General features: G+C 50.6%; 2 protein-coding genes across 2 annotated transcripts in view; one reads left to right on the top strand and one right to left on the bottom strand.

Moving 5' to 3' along the window:
* The window catches only part of PAPPA2 (pappalysin 2), a 49,605-nt gene extending 38,629 nt beyond the window's left edge, over window positions 1-10,976 (top strand). The window contains exons 15-16 of the mRNA XM_033516445.1: window positions 6,214-6,312; window positions 8,239-10,976. Coding sequence (XP_033372336.1) covers window positions 6,214-6,312; window positions 8,239-8,313 — 174 coding nt within the window. The 3' untranslated portion in view covers window positions 8,314-10,976. The remainder of the gene's footprint in view (window positions 1-6,213; window positions 6,313-8,238) is intronic.
* A 1,868-nt stretch (window positions 10,977-12,844) lies between these two features.
* The window catches only part of ASTN1 (astrotactin 1), a gene marked incomplete at its 5' end in the record, with an annotated part of 54,300 nt that continues 50,156 nt past the window's right edge, over window positions 12,845-16,988 (bottom strand). Inside the window, one exon of the mRNA XM_015635624.2 lies at window positions 12,845-16,626. Coding sequence (XP_015491110.1) covers window positions 16,392-16,626 — 235 coding nt within the window. The remainder of the gene's footprint in view (window positions 16,627-16,988) is intronic.

Raw genomic sequence — 16,988 nt, 5'->3', positions numbered from 1 at the left:
GGAGCACTACTGACACACAGCAACTTCCTCTGCTCCTCCCACCCTGTTCTTTCCTGCTTCTGTGTCTCTTCTCCTGTCAGCACTGAGATCAGGGTGTGAAAAGGACAGGGCTGAGGAACTCACCGTGAATATATCATGGACATGGATGTTTTGATGGAAGCAAAGATCTGCTCTGATGTGGTGATCTCTACCAGCATTTCATCTCTTTCTTCCCTCTTGTCTCTTGGACTGTGCAAAGACCTTTCCAGATGGGTCTCTGCTGAGGCCTCTGAGCAGCACAGTGCAGAGGGATAAAGAAACACATCTCCATTCAGGGGTCCAAAGTGCCACATGTTCAATTCTGCAGCAGAAGTGTGTCCGAGCAAAATCCTGGCCTGGGACACAGAAGCACTTTCAGGCACCATGAAGGCAAGGACTGCTCTCCCAGGATGGCCACTGACAGCAGCCCATGGAGCCTCTGTGCACTCCATTCCCCTTGCAGACACCAATCCTGCACAAGCTCAGCACTGACTGCTTCAAATGGGCCCAGCTGCTTGCAGGAAACCCCAAGGGACCCCACTGTCCTGAAGAACACCTAGAGCTCCACACCAAGACTGCTGGGAGGTGCTATGGCAGCAGCAGCGATGGTCCATGAGCTGAAACCAGACAGCAGGGTGTCACAACCCTCCAGCCCACCTGAGGTGTTCACTCAGGTGTGTGGAGAATGTTCTCAAGCAGCAGGCCTCTGTTTCTGTAGTGAGACTTGGGGAGAAGACATTGGAGCTGCAGCAGCTGTTTCTGGAGACCTGAGATGAGGTATAAACAATCTGCATGCTTAGCTGACAAGTGGCTCAGGGACACCAGCAGGCTCAGAAGCAGTTGGAATTCCTCTATTTTGCTTTCTGTCTGTGTCTGAGGTGATGGGGCAGGTCCATGATGTCTCCAATGAGCCATGCTACAGGCAGGTACCACAGTTCAAAAGGACCAGAGGGATGGCTCAGGGGACAGGAACTGGAAGACATAAAAATGGACAATGAAGCAATAAGTCTGTAGGATTTTGTTTCTCTTCTTCAGGCCCAAGTTCCCGTTTCCAAATTTCTAGAGGTCTCTTCTTCTGGATGTTGCTCACTCTGCTTCCCTCTTTACAATGGTCCAGGTAGACCTTGCTCACTGCTCAGGGTAGCTCAGGGCACAAAAAACATCCCAAAAAACTTTCTGAGCATAAGCCAGACCTGTTCCCTCTCTGTCCCTCTCTGTTTTTCAGAGCAGATTACCTCCTCGTGCCAGAGAGCCTCCAAAAGGAGAGAAGGAAAGTGAATGTGCTTGGGGTGTCAAGGGGGGGAGAAAAAATAAAATAAAAGACACTGCAACAGAGAGAGCGCCAAGAAAAATATTTAATCCAAACAATGAACATTGTCATTTCCTCCCACAGTCTGCATTCCCAGTCAACTTCCCTGGGCAAGCAGGGAGAGCCAAGAATGACCGGGCTCTCTGCCTCACCAGCGTGAATGTGTGTAAGGAAAGGGATCTGTCCTGGGGACCCGGTGCTATAGAATCACTTCAGCCAGCTCCTGCCACATCTCTGGCCTTAAGGACTGACAGTTTTCTGCAGGGGAGCAGTGGTTTGGAAGGATGTTGGAGGGATTGGGACAGGGATGGGAGGGGGAATTTTCAGGGACCCAAGGTGGGGTGGTGGATGTATTGGGGCTTTAAGTGAACCAGATGTTTAACAGGGCTTTGGGCACTCTTCAAGTCCTCCCAGGGACCTCCCAGAGCTTTTGGAAAGATCTTGCTAGTGACTGAGGTGGGGAGGAAGAGAAGACATCTGGCAGGCAGCCTCTCCAAGGGCTACTGCAGCCTGTCCATGCTTTTCTTCCCCACATATCCTGACTGTTCCTCCTGCCACAGGCAGCACCTTCACCTGGAACACAGCTTCTCTTGCAGACCCCTGCAGTTGTAGCACTCTCCAGCCCTGGGACAACTCAGGTTTGTGTCCCATGGTTCTGTGAAGCCTGGTTTGGTCTGACATCCCCCTGCCACCAAAGGGATGGGGTTTCCAACTCATCTTCCCACCACTAGTGACTCATCTGTCCCAGGAGCAGAATTACTGCTGGTGAAGCTGATGCACAAGGCATGAGTCTCAGGGCAGCAGCAGCTTTTCCAGGGCTGGTCCCTGCCCAAAAGGTGGTTCCCCTGTTTCTCTGGGGCTGCTTTCAAAGTGATAGCTGAGGAGGGCAAAAACACCTGCATCTTCTCAGCCACATGGTTGGATTAGCATAAAAGCAGTCTGAGCTTGATGCCCAGAATACCAATTCCCAAAGGGATAAATGAAAGGACATCAAAATCCATGCTGACTTAGAAGCTCCATGAAAGCAAAGTGTGCACCTTCCTTGGATGGATCATCAGACACAAAGCCCAGGACCAGTCTGGGAGAAAGCATTTTGCTTTTTAAGGCTGCACTTGGCTCCCTGAGACTGGGATCTGGCCTTTCAATGGCTGTGTGCAGATAGAAATGACAAGCACTTTCCACTTCAGTGGCAGATCAGAGGAGTCTTTCAGTTCCTCAGTTACACAATTAGCCAGGTAAATGCTGACTTTTTTATTTTTTTTTTCTTTTTTCCACCTTCCTCCAAAACATCTGGAAGGGGGCATGGCCAAAAGCAAGGTGCTGGGCCTTCAGGTGTGCTCAACCAGAGCAAAACGTGCATTCCTGGAAAATAATATTTATCAAATACCAGCAGTGAAGCACTGAAATATGTCCAAGACTGATGTGATCTGTGTTTGAGTCTTCTTGATCCAGCTTTCCCTCACCTGTTGCACCCTTTTGTGCTCTTTCACACTGAATCAACCTATGTGTAAGGTGGGTCTGGAGAAAAATGCCTGGACCCTGCCCACCCCACTGATGGCACTGGGGACTCCCTGCTGGGCAGGACAACAGCCCCAGGGATGGAGCCAGCCTGGGTTGTGGAAAAATACTGTGCACAGGCACTGCTCCCTGGGTGACATCTCCCAGCATCCTTGAGAGAAACTGCACCATTTGAGCAGTTGGAGATGATTCTGTCTGGGATGCACTGGGATCTAACCAGTCCTTTCTCACATCCTTCCTTTGCCTGCAGTATTTTTCCCTCTTTCATATTTTTTTTCCCCTTCAATTTTTTCTCTCTTCATCCGTGCCTGCTCCCAGCTTTGAGAGGCTGTGTTTTTTTAGCCTATTTAAATTGCCAAGCACTCGATTTGCCGTTACTATTTTTGTGCCGGCAGCGCAGGGCTCCGGCCCGGCAGTGCCAGATGCTGCACCTCCACGTGCTGACACACGCCCCACTGGAGCTCCTGTCTGAACAAACAAGGAAGATGGATGGCCGAGCGGGAGATCCGCTGACACAGCCCGTCTCCCTGGCTGCCTCGGTGGCACGCCGCCTGGCCCAGCAGCTCCCCACCACTCAACACAGCGTAGAGCGGCTGCTGCAATTCCCTTATTCAGTTTTTCCCTGTTTATAAGAGACATTTCAACCAGCCCACTACCCACCTCCCCCCCTCCACGCTGGAGGATGCGTATTCTGGCAGCTGAGACCCAGCTGACCGTTTCCCTGGATCACATCCATAACCTTCATGTGGCACAGCTGGGCATTGCTGCTTTCCTTTTTCTTGCTAGCATCTTAAAACATCATCAGGTGTTTTTGCAAGGCACAGATGTGAGCAAACCGCCTTCTCCCACCACTGGCATTGCTTTGTGTAGAGCCACGCGTCTCAAGCACTGAACAGAGTCTGTATGGGTTCTGCTCTCTCACATCTCCTACCCTCGATAGATTGCGTTGCCTGTGTCCCCACCTTGCCATGATTCCTGCAAGAATGAGCCTGGTACAAGTACAAGGACTCCTGTGCCCTTGAGGATAACCAACACCTTACTTAGTTCTTTCTGCTTGACAAAAGGCAAAACCATGTGGAGGCTCTCAGTAAGGCAAAGGCGCAGGAGTCACTGTGTTCTCCAAACACTAGACAAGGAGCAGGGACAGAAATCCCCAAACCTTGTGCCTGGCTCTCCTGAGCCTCGAGTCCAATTAGTCATTTTTTATTTTCCCTTCATATGTTTTTCCAATGTAATTTGGAGCATGAGTTGTTAAGTTTCCCCAACAAGTGTTGCCATAGGAGCCTGTATTTGTTTAGGGTGGGGTACGGGCTCCGGCTGGGTGAGAGGAGGGGGCAGTTAGCCCTGATAGGTGTAGTGAGAGACTGGGAGCCTCTCCTTCCCCATCCTGTCCCTGCCTCTGTCCTCCCCCCACCTTGCATGCAAGATCTGGAAATCGTTTCAGACCTGTGCAGCCAGGACGGGCAAACATCCCCATAATTGTATGGAAACTACCAAAGCGACGGGTGTTGTTTTGCCAGTGAGTCATGACATATGGAGCAAAGCTCAAGGAAAAACTCCACCGCGTGGAAGGCTGCAAAAGCAAATCACACCCAGAAGAGCCTTCCCCTGCCAGCGTCCCTGGCCAGTCCCGACGGCATCCTGGTACCTGCCAGCCCCAACATCCCTGCCCTGGCCCTCCCAGTGCTCAAAGCTGCTTCGAGACTGAGAAACCTTTGACCACAATCATTTAAGACCCACCTGATGCTTTTTGGTGGAAGAGGAGTGTTAACACTGTTGCCTTGAAGAAATTGCACCCTGGTCTCCTCTGGATGAAGTTTGTGACAGCAACGATTGGAGTCAAATCCCTTCTGTTTTTTTGAGTGAGCTACCTAATTCGGCTGTGCCTCAATTTCCCAGCTGTAGGGAAGGTGTGCTCTTTCTTCTGCTCTTCCAAAGTCTTCCAGGCTAATGCGATCTTTCTGTGGCTGCCTGAATTTGGCCTGTGGCCTGTGCTACTGATAGCGGAGACCAGAACTGGTGGTTTGCCATAATCCCTGCTGCTACTTCCTAAAGTGTTATTAGCCTGTGTTGAGCCCATTTCTGCTCCTTGTGAGTCACAAGGACAAAAAGCCACATGGGTTCTCTGGTTTTGGCATGGTTTTTTCATGTGAATTACTGGTATTATCACCAGGCCCACATGTTGGTTTTGGCACAGTGGGTGCAGGGCTATTGCGGTGCAGTGACATTTTTCAGCGGGCTCTCGTTCAGTTTAAGGGTGCTACATGTGAGTGTCCATCATCAAAGGCTGAGTCTGGGAATTTTGGGGAGTTCAGTTGTTGTTTGGGGCCAACCAGTCCCAATGAAATGGGTCAGCTGCTTCCATTAGCAATGGGATAGCCAGGGTTCCACCAAGAGTCCCGTTCAGTCTGGAGAAGACTCTGTGGACACCTTAAAGCACCTTCCAGGACTAAAAGGGGCTACACAAGGGTCAGGGAGGGGCTTTTGGCAAGGACATGGAGTGACAGGATAAAGGGTAATGGTTTTTAACTGAGATAGGGTGGGTTTAGACTAGATATTAGGAGCAAACTTTTGATTCTAAGGGTGGTGGGACAGAGGCACAGGTTGTCCAGAAAAACTGTGGCTGCCCCAGTCTTGGAAATGTTCAGGACCAGATTGGACAGGGCTTGGATACCTGGTCTAGTGAAGATGTCCCTGCCCATGGCAGAGATGTTGGAACAAGATGGTCTTTAAGGCCCCTTCCAATCAAAACCATTCCATGATTCCACAATTCTGCTGGAAAACGTCCTCCTGGAGGTCAGCCATGGTTGCTGGGCCAGTAAGTACCATCACAGAGCCCAAAGTGAAAGAAGCATTTTGTTACTAATCACTCTAGGAACGAATGGCTTCTCCATCCTGTAGCTCGTTCAGTGGCTGCTTGGCAGTGCTGGTGTAGATCTGTGATAAATAAACCTTGGCTGCCGACCGCTCCTGATGCCTCCTTGCGAGTGCTTCCCATGCACGTCGCTGGTCACAGCCATTGCACGGGAGACATTCTCAGCCATCACTGGCTGCTTCTCAGCCCCGGTTGCTTCTTCTCTGATCAGATGACTCATGTAAGTGAACAACAATAAACTGGTTTTTTGAATGGCTGCTCATGCCATTTAACATTTCTGACACAATTCCACGATCCTCTAGCTGCTGCCCTTGGAACACCCACTGCTCCATCCACACCAGCTGGGATATCTGGTGCCCTTTGGCTTTGAAGAGGGGCTTGTGTATGGTGGAAGTGGGTACAGGGGCCTTGCTGAAGACCTGAGGCCTCTACTTTTGGGGGCAACCTTATACTTTTGAACAACCTTTGACAAAACCTTGTTGCTCTGCCGTAGCCCTTCCAAGCAGATGGCTGGTGTGACACCATCAACAACCGGGCATACTGCCAGTATGACGGCGGGGACTGCTGCTCCTCCACACTGTCCTCCAGGAAGGTAAGGCAGCACCTCCCGTGGCCTTGGCCAGGATCTATGGATTCAGGGGTGACTGCTATCTATGTTCTTTGGCTTTGCTGGCTGTGGAACTGAGCCTGCAGTGTAATTCTCCCACAAACGGAGAACAAACGCGCGATTTTAAACCAAAGCCAGCTGAAGCTGATGGACATCATCGCACTGATTAAGAGCGGGGTTTGGACTCAGGCCAGCGTGATTGAAACCTCAGCCCAGCTCCCACTGAGGTTCATGGGATTTCCTCTCATATTGGGAAATGTGTCCCAAAGAAATGACTTCCATAGGACATAGTGCTAGACATGGTGAGTCAGAAGTCACCTTGTGTAATTGAGCTGTCTCAGGGGATTTTTGGTATGGTCCACTGGCATCTGCTACAAGTGATGTTTTCCTCCCTCTCTGAGGAGGGAAGGATAGCATAGAGGGAGTAACTTGGCGTTGGGGTTGCACAGACCCCTTTTTGTCTCCCATCACAACCTTCCCTCCCACCTAACTTGCTATCCAGCACTCACAGCCCATTCTTCCTAATCATATCCAACAGCAAAACAAATCACAGGGCATGAAATAATTTCTCACTGCGAAAATATGTGAATTTGGATCTTCTCATCTTTGTTGTGGAGCTTGAATCATTTCTCCTTTCATCACGCATACATACACAGAGAAAAGGAAAAATAAAATCCTGGGAAGATCCACTTGAGATAGGAAAGAGGAGGCTTTACACCCAAGTGATGAGTGAAATCCCCACAACAATATCATGACATCTCAGAGCAAGACATGGCCAAAATAAAGGATGTGTACACAGTGGAAAGTGGTGAGGTTCAGTCCCATGGCTCTCAGGAGACACAGACACAGCTTTCATCCCCCACAGGTCCCAGATCTTCCGCTCAACATGCCTCCAGCACATCCCTTTTAAGACAGATGGAGAAATACAGGGTTTAAACATCAAAAAAAATCCCCAAAGCACTCCAGCCCTTCCTTTGCTGATCCAGTCTGTGAAAAATCAAATGTGTTTCCACAGTAAGAAAAACTCCTGGCTCTGAGCCTGGTGTGTATAAAATCTCTGAAGAAAACTCTTTTCTCGGCTCCCATGGCTCATTACCAGGCCACTGTCAAGCAGGAGTCAGATGCTCAGTGTATGCCCTCCATCCTTTCTGTGCTACCACCAGAGAAGGGGACACAAGCTTGCTCGGTCACATGCAGTTGTTGTAGAGAAAGCAATGTGCAGTGAGCCTCCCAACCTGCACAGGGTGTCTCAAAGCTGCACAGCTTATGAGTGGCCCTAAAAGAACCCACTGCCTGCCCCATGGGAGGCTGTTCCTGCTCAGTGAGCATCAATCCTGCCTGGCTTTCCTTAGTCCACAGCGCACAAGAACAATGCACCTACCCAGGCTTTTATGTCGGGCAGTGTGGAGGTCAGCTTTGCAGTTGAGAGCTTGGCTGAGTTCCCCAAATTGCTGCAGAAGACGAGGCTATATTATCCTCATGCTTTGCTGGAAGAGTCAGGAGTAGCTGACAGGTCCATAGGTTCAGACATGGATGAAGGGGGTCTTCTAACAGGGACCAAAGTAAAACTTAAATCTCGAGGTGCCTCACCAGTGCCAGCCCTAGTCTGACTGTCTTACACCCATCAGGGGACACTTCTCTCCAGGGTTTGACATTTGGGGCACAAGATTCAACCTGACCTTTGGCTGCAAAATTTGAAACACATTACTAAAAAGGAAAAGGCTAAGAACAAAACTCAGCTGGGGACAGGTTGTATCAGAGCCCATTCCTCCTCAGTGAGCGCAGAGCCTGCCAGTGCCAACAACAGGGCACAGCCCGAAATATCTGTTTGTCCATAGCAGGGTGGAGAAGCCTTGTGGGGGCGTAGGGGTGTCCCAGGGTGGAGGCTGAGATGTCCCTTTGTTCCCCCAGGTGATCCCGTTTGCTGCTGACTGCGACCAGGACGAGTGCACCTGCCGCGACCCGGCGGCCGAGGAGAACCAGTAGCGGCACCATGAGGGGCCTCTCTGGGTCAGGCAGCGCCGGAGGAGCCAAGGGGCAGCAGCGGGGCCGTGGGAATGGCAGGGGCGAGGGGGCAGGAGCCTGAGGGAGAGCCGGGCAGGGGGATGGCGACCGCGCACGGAGGGGTTGGGTCTGGGCCACCGAGGAGCCCAGGAGGGCAGGAATGTGGTCCCCTCCCCATCGCTGCTCCCTCCAGAACCCACACGAGGCGCTCAGCCAGGGGTCTGGTGCCGCCTCAGCCACACGCCGGGCTAGGGTCCATCCACGCCGAGAGCCCAGGTGCTGCCACGGATGTTTGTCCTGGTCCGGCTCCTGGGTGTCTGTCTTTGCTCTGGATTTTGTCACTATTCACCCCTCTCTGCTGTACAGACTTCTTTTAGCAAGGTCGAGGTAGTTGTGATCTCTCTGCAAATATTTAAACTTAATTATATCTATATACATATATATAATATATATATATAAATATATATTATATTTTCTTTGCTCTTGATGAAGCTGAGAAAGGATATCCTTTATCACACACCCATGCTGCTGTGAAGTACTAACCATTGAGAAAAGTGCAGGTCAGGGCAGGAGGAGCAGGGGTTTTCCCCTTCCTTGCTGAGAGGGAGCTGGAAGGAGGACAGCAAGAGAAGCCAAACATCCAGGCCATGCCAGGAGAGAGCTCCCCAGGAGTGGATGCTCTCACCTCGAGGTGATTTGGGCATCTTGCAGGGACCAAGTTTTGCCCTTGGTATTTGCCAGTGCTTTGCCTTGTTCTGCTTAGGGTGTGGATCAGGATCAGGATTCTGGGGTTGAGAAAAAATGTTATTGTGCTCTTGAATCATCCCAGTGAGCACAACAGATTCCAAGGGCACCACAGGCATCCATCACACATTATTTTAGAGCCCTCTGGGCATGTGTCCATGGGGATCACTGCATGGTCAACAGGAGCAAAGACTCAGCATGTTCCCCCTCTGTCTCCCTCCCCCAGCCACTGCACACCCAGCTGGATGTAGAGGCCAAACCAGTGTTGCTGTGTGATGCTGGAATGAAGGATGCTGAGGTGGTCCTTCTTCTCTTCCCCCCACATCTGAGCTCCAACTGAGTTGTGTTGTCAGAGGAGACTAGACCCTGTAATGCCAAAGGGACCAAAAAACACCTGTCAGGAGACTTTGAGAATCATCTTTTCTCATTGACATTTTCCTTAGTATCAGTAGTATTACTATCTCTGTCCCAGCCCCTCATGCTGGACATACAGCTGCTGATTTCCAAGAGGCTCTTGCTCCTGTAGGCACTAAGTGAAAATCTGCAGATTCAATTCTGGCCTCAGAGAAGCCCAGCAAGAACCTCTGCCCCCAAAAATTGATTCCCAGAAGCTCAGCTAGGACCCAGCCACATAAAGGCAGCAATGGGGAAGGTGCCTGGCTCCAGCTGGGATTATCACTAATGGTTTTGTGCTATAAAGAGGCAGAGAAAAGGGACAGAGGAGAAGAGAGCAGAGAAGGGACCACAGAATAGGAACTCATTGCAGGGAGCCCGGGTGAGCTGCAGGCTGGGAGCAAAGGACTCCAGGCTGTGTCCTGCCTGCACGGCCTGTGCTGTTGGATACAGGCTTGCAGTGGTGGAGAGAGGGTGACACGGTGTGGAGAGACCAGGAATTTTCAAGGCATCGTTTGGCTTCCACTAGCTCTACCCCATCCTATTTTGTCAGGAATTTCCTAGGGTTGTGTTTTACTGGAGGACCCGAGTAGGGGCAGAGGTGCTGGGATGTCCCACCAGCATCCAGGCAGGAGATGCCTTGTCCTTCTCCAAGCCCTTTCCTGACCCCCAAGTGTCCCCATCCACCTGGCCTAGGCAGAGATTTGAAGAGGTGGGGGACAATGAGCCCCATCTCCTCTTGGGACACTGACATTTTTGTTCTCATCGTGCACAGGTTGACCCCACCCCAAAATTCACTGTCAGTCAGGCAGATAGCAGCAATATTTTGTCAGATATCAACTTTTCAATAAAAAAAAACAAAAAAAACAACCCTCAAGCAACCCAAGGAAATTCAAGTAATAGTTGGCCCAGCACCCCCAGGATGTGCAACTCAGGCAGCCTGTCCTGCTCCACCAGTGCAGGAAATGGGAGATCCAGGGGCTCCAACACAGTAGGAGTGGGGTTCTGGCAGCCCCCAACACCTGGGGGCAGTGGGGATGTGGGATGAACACAGCACACAGAAGCAGAATTTCAAGTTCCAGCATCTTGTCATGACAAACCCTTCCCTGCCTGGTGTCAGCATTACCTGCATGCCCATGTGTTTATATGCCAAATTTGTATCCTTTTGGCATGAAAATCCTGGGATTTTTTTCTCTGCTCACCTGTGTGTGCAGGGGAGGGACTGTGCCCCATGGAAAGGGGAACAGGAGTAGGGTTGGGATGGGAAGTGCTGGCTTGGCTGGTAGACATTTGTGCTTCTCATGACCAGACAGCTTCTACGTACCGAAATATTGTTCTTCTATAGCGACACTGAGCGGTTTTTGTCCCCTTTAGGGTTTTATTCACAACGGAGGCTGCTGCTATTTTTATTTTTTTGTATTTGATAATTATTTTTTATAAAAATCTATGAAAAATAAATAATCTTCTCATCCTCCATCTCTCTTGCCTCCTTGATTCCCCCAAAAGGGAGCCAGGGAGGTGGTTTGCTTGTCCTGACACCTTTGATCTGACATATTCTCTTCTTCCCAAACCACAGACTCTCCCAGAGCAGTCACAGCACAGTTGGGTATTTCCTTTGGGTTTTGGGGTGTGGAGGGACACTCATCTCTAATGCCACCCCCTAAATCAAGGCTGCCACCCAGGCAGCTTTTGCTGTGCCACCAGCTGCAAGAACACTTCTGCAGAAGGTCTTCTCCTGGTTATGCTACAAACTGGTCTAAGACTGGTCACTTTTTGTAATTAATCCATTTAAAATGTAGGGAAATGTGTGTGAGTGTGTGTGTGTGTTGTATGTTCACACTTCACCTCCCTGGGGGGAGCAGAAGGTGGCCCACACTAGAGCAGAGGACCACATGGTATCCTGGCAAGAAATTTAAAACCCAAGAGAATAAAATTGCTTTAAGATTTGAGGATTTTTTTTCCTTTTTTTTTTTTAAGTGACTGAGTAAATTTTGTACTTATGGACTGAGAAACACCAAAAAGCCCTTGCCCTGTGTTTAAACCTCACTCTTCCTCCTCCAGCCATCTCTGAAGCTCCTCATGGGTCTTTTCTTCATGTGTGGGACTCAGTTCCAGAGGAGGAACGACATCTCCCAGTGACATCCAATGTCCTCTCTAGGGAAAAGCTCCCCAGATTGTGCACTCTGGAGAGGAGCCAACAGCAACCCTTCCAACACACACATATTACCCTTCCTAAAAATCTTCCCATGTGCTGGTGACACATCCCTTGCAGTCCACTGCAACCTTTTTTGGGGTGGCTTTCTCCAAACCCCCATGGATTGCAAGCCAGATAACCCCTGAGAAGATTTTGTGATGAGCTAGCTGTGCTGAGATATTTACACAGCAGTTTAGGCTTGCAGCTGCACACCCTGCTCCACACAGACCTTCTCCTCTTCCTCCTCCTCTTCCTCCTCCTCTTCCTCCTCCATCTCACTCCATAGCCACAGCTTATTGTGCAATGAGATGGTGGTTAACTGCATGGAAAACAGCAGAAGGAAAGTATTTGGTATATTTTTAGCTCTTTTTCCTGCAATTTAGCACTGAGAAAAAAAAAAAAAAAAAATCAAGTTGTTCCATGAGACTTGATGAAGTCTGGTTTCCTATGGATTCATGTGCTATAGCCCCTAAATCCCTCTTGTGTCCTCCCAAGTGTCCTGTCTGTCTGCCTGTCTGCCTGCCCAGGCTCCCCCTGGGTCTTCCACCCATCTGGCAGAGCAGGTGGCAATAGACACTGGCCAAGGGACCTGCCCTTGTAAATCCTGATGGCCCGACCATTAGACACAGCACAGCACTCTTAAGTGGCTTTTGGCATCTTTTGCAGATCTCACCTCTGTTCAGGCACTGGTTTTCACATTCTTTGTGGGACATTAATACTCATATTGCTGCTAGTCCTCCATCAAAAGTCTGCCAGATGGACCAGGACATTCTCCAGGGGTGCTTGACCACCAGACAGCACCATCCCATCCACCTTATATACTAAAAAAATGGCTAAAAGAAGCCTTTTTGGACCCTGCTTCCAAGTTCCCAGCCAGTGGAGGTTTGCAAGTCAAGAACTGAGAGACCCTTGCCGAGGATGTGTAAAAATGCAAGTTTTTCCCCCAAAGGTGACTGGAGACATCTTTACCTTTCCACGTCCTGCAGAGCAGGTGGGCAAGACGAGGCGCAGGACACGGCTCCATCTGCGTGTGCTGAGTGGTTTGGGACTTGGCTAACCCATTGGGCAGACAGGCTAATGCTAAACTTGTGTGAAGACTCACCCGAGTTCAAAGGCTGGGAGTGTTTTATCTGCAACCAAAGATGACATCAACTGGACCAAAACCATAAACAAACACTCCAGTTTGCCAGAGCCAGGGATTACTAACAGCTCCATTTAATAGTCAGTTAAATTATCATCTGGAGTTTTACATAGTGTTACAATGATTTTTTGTTGCTGTTGTTTAAAACCTTTTTTATTCTTTTTTTTTTTTTAAGTAATCCAGAAGGGTTTTGTATTTCTTGCCACATGGCTGTCTCACCCTAAAGCACCCTACTTTCAATCTACAGTAGTAAAACATTACATTAGAGTTTTAATAGAACATCAAGGAACATGAATTGTAGCCATATTTGTAAAGAAAAGGACCAAACTGTCTTTATATGTTAAATAACTCCACAACAAGGAAAAGGTAGTAATGCTATTACAGGGGTACGGACGCAGCAAAGAAAAGTTAACGACCCAGAGGTTCATCTCAGGTGAATGATTGCTCGTTAATTGAGAAATAAAACAAAAAGAAAGGGCAAGGGGGTTGCACAAATGGTTGGAAAACAGTTCTTGTCCAGTTTTCATGGTGCTGGCAGCTTGGGAAGAATCGGGAGTCCGAGAGAGAAAATATTGTGTAGACCCTGCAGCAGATGTGGATGGTGTCAGCTCTGCAGGGAATCACAGAGACATAGAATGGTTTAGGTTGGAAGGGACCTTAATGATCATCTGGTACCAACCCTGCTGCTGTGGACAGGGACACCTTCCTCTAGACCAGGGCACACCTATTTTGGGTGAGCAAGCCCCACACAAGACTTTTTACCATGGCCAGGTCTACGGCCAAGGTGCAGGCCCCATGGGGGACTGGTCTGGTCCTCCGTGCTGGCTGCTGGCATTTGTCTGACATGGACTTGTGTGGTAGCTGAGAGACTTGGGCAAGAAAATCCAAGCTTGGGCAAGGTTCTGACTTGCAAATCGAGAGTGAGGAAGCCAAGAAGGGAGCCCTCACAAAGCCAGGGTCACTGTGAAAATGGTGTGCCACGCTGGCAGGCCCTGCCAGCACAGCAGCTGCAGGGACTCCATGGCAGGCAAATCAGCAGAGCACAGTCCTGCCAGCAGCCTGCACAGTCTGTCACAGGGTGAGGATGCTGAGCCCCATCCAGCTGTGCAAGGGTGCTGCCAAAGGACTTTGGAGGGGTGGGATTCCCCTCACTCTCCAAAGCCCAGCCCATGGAGAAGCCGGGACTCGTGGAGCACAGTCCAGCCCAGCTGGGTGATGATGCTGCAGGGCTTTGGCTGCCCGTGCAAGGGCTTTGAAGTGTCAGCACAGAAGCAGAACAGAAATATCTGCAGAGCCTCAGTGTAAATCTTGGGGCCAGATGAAAAAGTAACCTAGGCAGGTGTGAATGCATGGGGTGCCCAGGGTTTTCCTGGCAGCATCACAGTGAGTGGCTGGCAGACAGCACTGCTCCTGTCCTTGCTGCTGCACCTAGTAAGTAATAAAAGAGAGAAGTCTGCTACCCAAAAGAAAACAGTCTGCATTTCACATAAAGGCCATGTACACGGTATTACTTGGCGAGAAACCAACTGACGTCTGGGCCAGAGCAGCCTTTGTTCAAACATCCCTTGGAGGCTTGAGCAGTGGTGCCCTTTGCCCATGGCTGGATGGCTACCCAGCTGGAAGTTAAAAGTCCCAGCATCTGCTGGGATAAGCAAAAGGATAAACAGAAGTGTCTTGGCCAAGAGTCTCGCTGAAAGGAAAAGGAGTGATGACTCAGTACAGATCACCTGCCCATATATACCTGTGCATGGAGGTGGCGCTGGTCTCACTCTGAGCCCTAAGCCCTTGGCAGCATCAGGCACATCAAAATACAAGGACAAACACATGAGAAAAAGCTAAAAAGATCCAGGAGACTTCCTTCTTGCACAGAGCAAACCTTTGTCTGATGGCCCCTGCTAGACACCCTCACTACAGCAATGACACAGGGATGCCCAGGTCATACTGACTGCTGGTGGCTGCTCCCAGCAGCTCCCCAGTCCAGGTCAGCTGCCTCTGGAGAGATGTCTGCCCATGAGAAGGAAAGAGCAAAGAACTGTGGTCCTGAAGGAAGATACTGAACTGCTGTTGAGAAAATACAGTGATGCAGTGCTGTTGGCAGTGACGGGGTGCAGAGCACAGCCCCCTCCCTCTCAGCACCACACAAATATTCAAGCCATGTCCCTGGCAGGTAGGAGGAGGAATGAGGCAGAAAATGGTATGAGACAGGCTGAAGACTGTTCCTGCCAAGACTGAAAAAAATGAAAAGGAAATTTCTCTCTGGAGGCATGGTAAAAATCCCACTGTAGGGCTCCAGTCTTGTCCAGATCAAAGGTGTGCAGCTGGCAAGTCCAGAGCTGCCTCCTCTGCAAACCAGGCAGGAAGCTGAAGCTAAAAGGAACCTGTTTTCTGCCTCCAACATCATCAGCAGTGACAGTGATTTCGTTTGCTCCGAACCAAACCCAGTGTCCCAGTACAACCCCAGCTCTCTGGCTTTTAAAAAAGAAAAAAGTTACCAGAGGAAGAGGCAGATGCGAGCCTGAACATGGGCAAGTAACACCCCCAGAAGCCTGTCCTCCATGCCCTTTCTGGGACCAGAACCTTCAGGACCATCCTGCACCATGGCATTGGGGTACCTTGCATCCCTCTCCCCTCACCACGCAGAGCCTGGGTTGTACCACAGCTACAAGTGTCTGGTGCAGAACATCTCGTCTGTGCCACCTGGCTGCTGCTCTCTAGCTGGGCTCTCCTCAGCAGCAGCTTGATGTTGCTTCTAAGTTTGTGTTATGGTGGGTTAAAAAAAAAACAAAAACAAAAAGATAGTAGAAAGGATTTTAAAGTTGGCTTCCTAGGAATGTGGTCCCTCAAGAAGAAAGCTCACGATGTCCAGCTGACCATTGGCCCTGAGGCCAAGCTGCTTTTGTTCTGGAGGACTCTGCATCTTGGAGCATATGTGGGTTTTGACCATGGCAGAAGAACCTGAGGAGCTGGGGTCATAATGCCCCTGCCTCTTCACCCCAGCTAATGACACCACGCCAGCTCTGCCCATTAACGGCACCACTGCTCACCCGGGTCTCACCCAGACCTCATGCTTCACAACTGCAAAAAACCCATCCCAACCCTGCTGGCCACCCAGTGGCTGATCAGCTCAGCCATAACCGTAAGCATCTCAACCTGACCTGCGTGCCCTGCCTCCGTTTCACCTGCATCACCTGCTCTCCCATCCTGGCTGTGTCACCATGTTTCTCCCATGACTGGTGTCCCCCGCCTTCGAAGACATCCCCACAGCCAGGGCAGGGATGGGGCAGGAGAAGAGGGCTGTGCCCTCCCAGTCTGCCTTCTCCACCAATGCTGAGGAACCTCTTGGCAAAATGAATAAAACAAAACCAAGAAAACTGGGTCCCACAAGACTTCTAACTAGAAAGGCTTTTGGCCAAGTTGAAGAAGAAATTAATACTGAGTCAGTCCTGCACAGAGCAGCCGGTTTTGCTCCCCAGTCCAAATTCTTGCCTCCAGAAACATCAGTGACACCCTCCCCCTCCATGGGTCCGTGTGTAAAACCCTCAGAAAAGCCCATGGGAAGGCCAGCCTGAGAGCAGGTGCCCAGAACCCTCAGTAGTCCTTGTCACCATAGTCATTGTAAAGGACACTCAGCGTCTGCTCCTCGCACGTCTTCCTGAGGTCCCGGCTGAGCTCCGACCAGTCGAGCCCATAGGGCTTGATCTCGCTGTAGCGGCAGGCGAGGTACTTGAGGGATGAGCGCTGCAGGGTGATCTTGGGCTCCTGCAGGAGGCCATTGCACCAGCTGCTGAGGTCCCCCAGCTGCGAGAGGATGAGGCCAGCCTTCCTGCAGCGAGGGCGGGCAAGGGGAGATGCCAGGGGGGCGACGGACAGCGAGTGGTGGCGGGAGTGATGGAGACACCACGGAGAGGATGGCGGGAAGGGCGGGAGGAATGTATGAGGAGAGAAAAGTAAAGACAGTTAAGGACACCATGGGAGCTCCTTGAGGGAGAAGAGATAATGCAAGAGCAGCTGTGTGGAGCCTGATGCTGCCAGGACAAGGAGGGATGGCGGGGCTGTGGGGACACACCATCCCCAAGGCAGCACCGCAAGCTAAATCCACGTGAGAACCGCCCCTACCTGGGGCAGAGATGCCCATGTCACCATGGCAGTGCTGGGCCTGCTGGTCTTGGGACTCACACCTCCCTG

This window comes from Parus major, chromosome 8 (assembly GCF_001522545.3).
Source record: "Parus major isolate Abel chromosome 8, Parus_major1.1, whole genome shotgun sequence".
NCBI classification, from domain to species: domain Eukaryota; kingdom Metazoa; phylum Chordata; class Aves; order Passeriformes; family Paridae; genus Parus; species Parus major.
The sequence above is the reverse complement of the archived record's forward strand: the minus strand, read 5'-3'. Positions and strand labels throughout refer to the sequence as shown.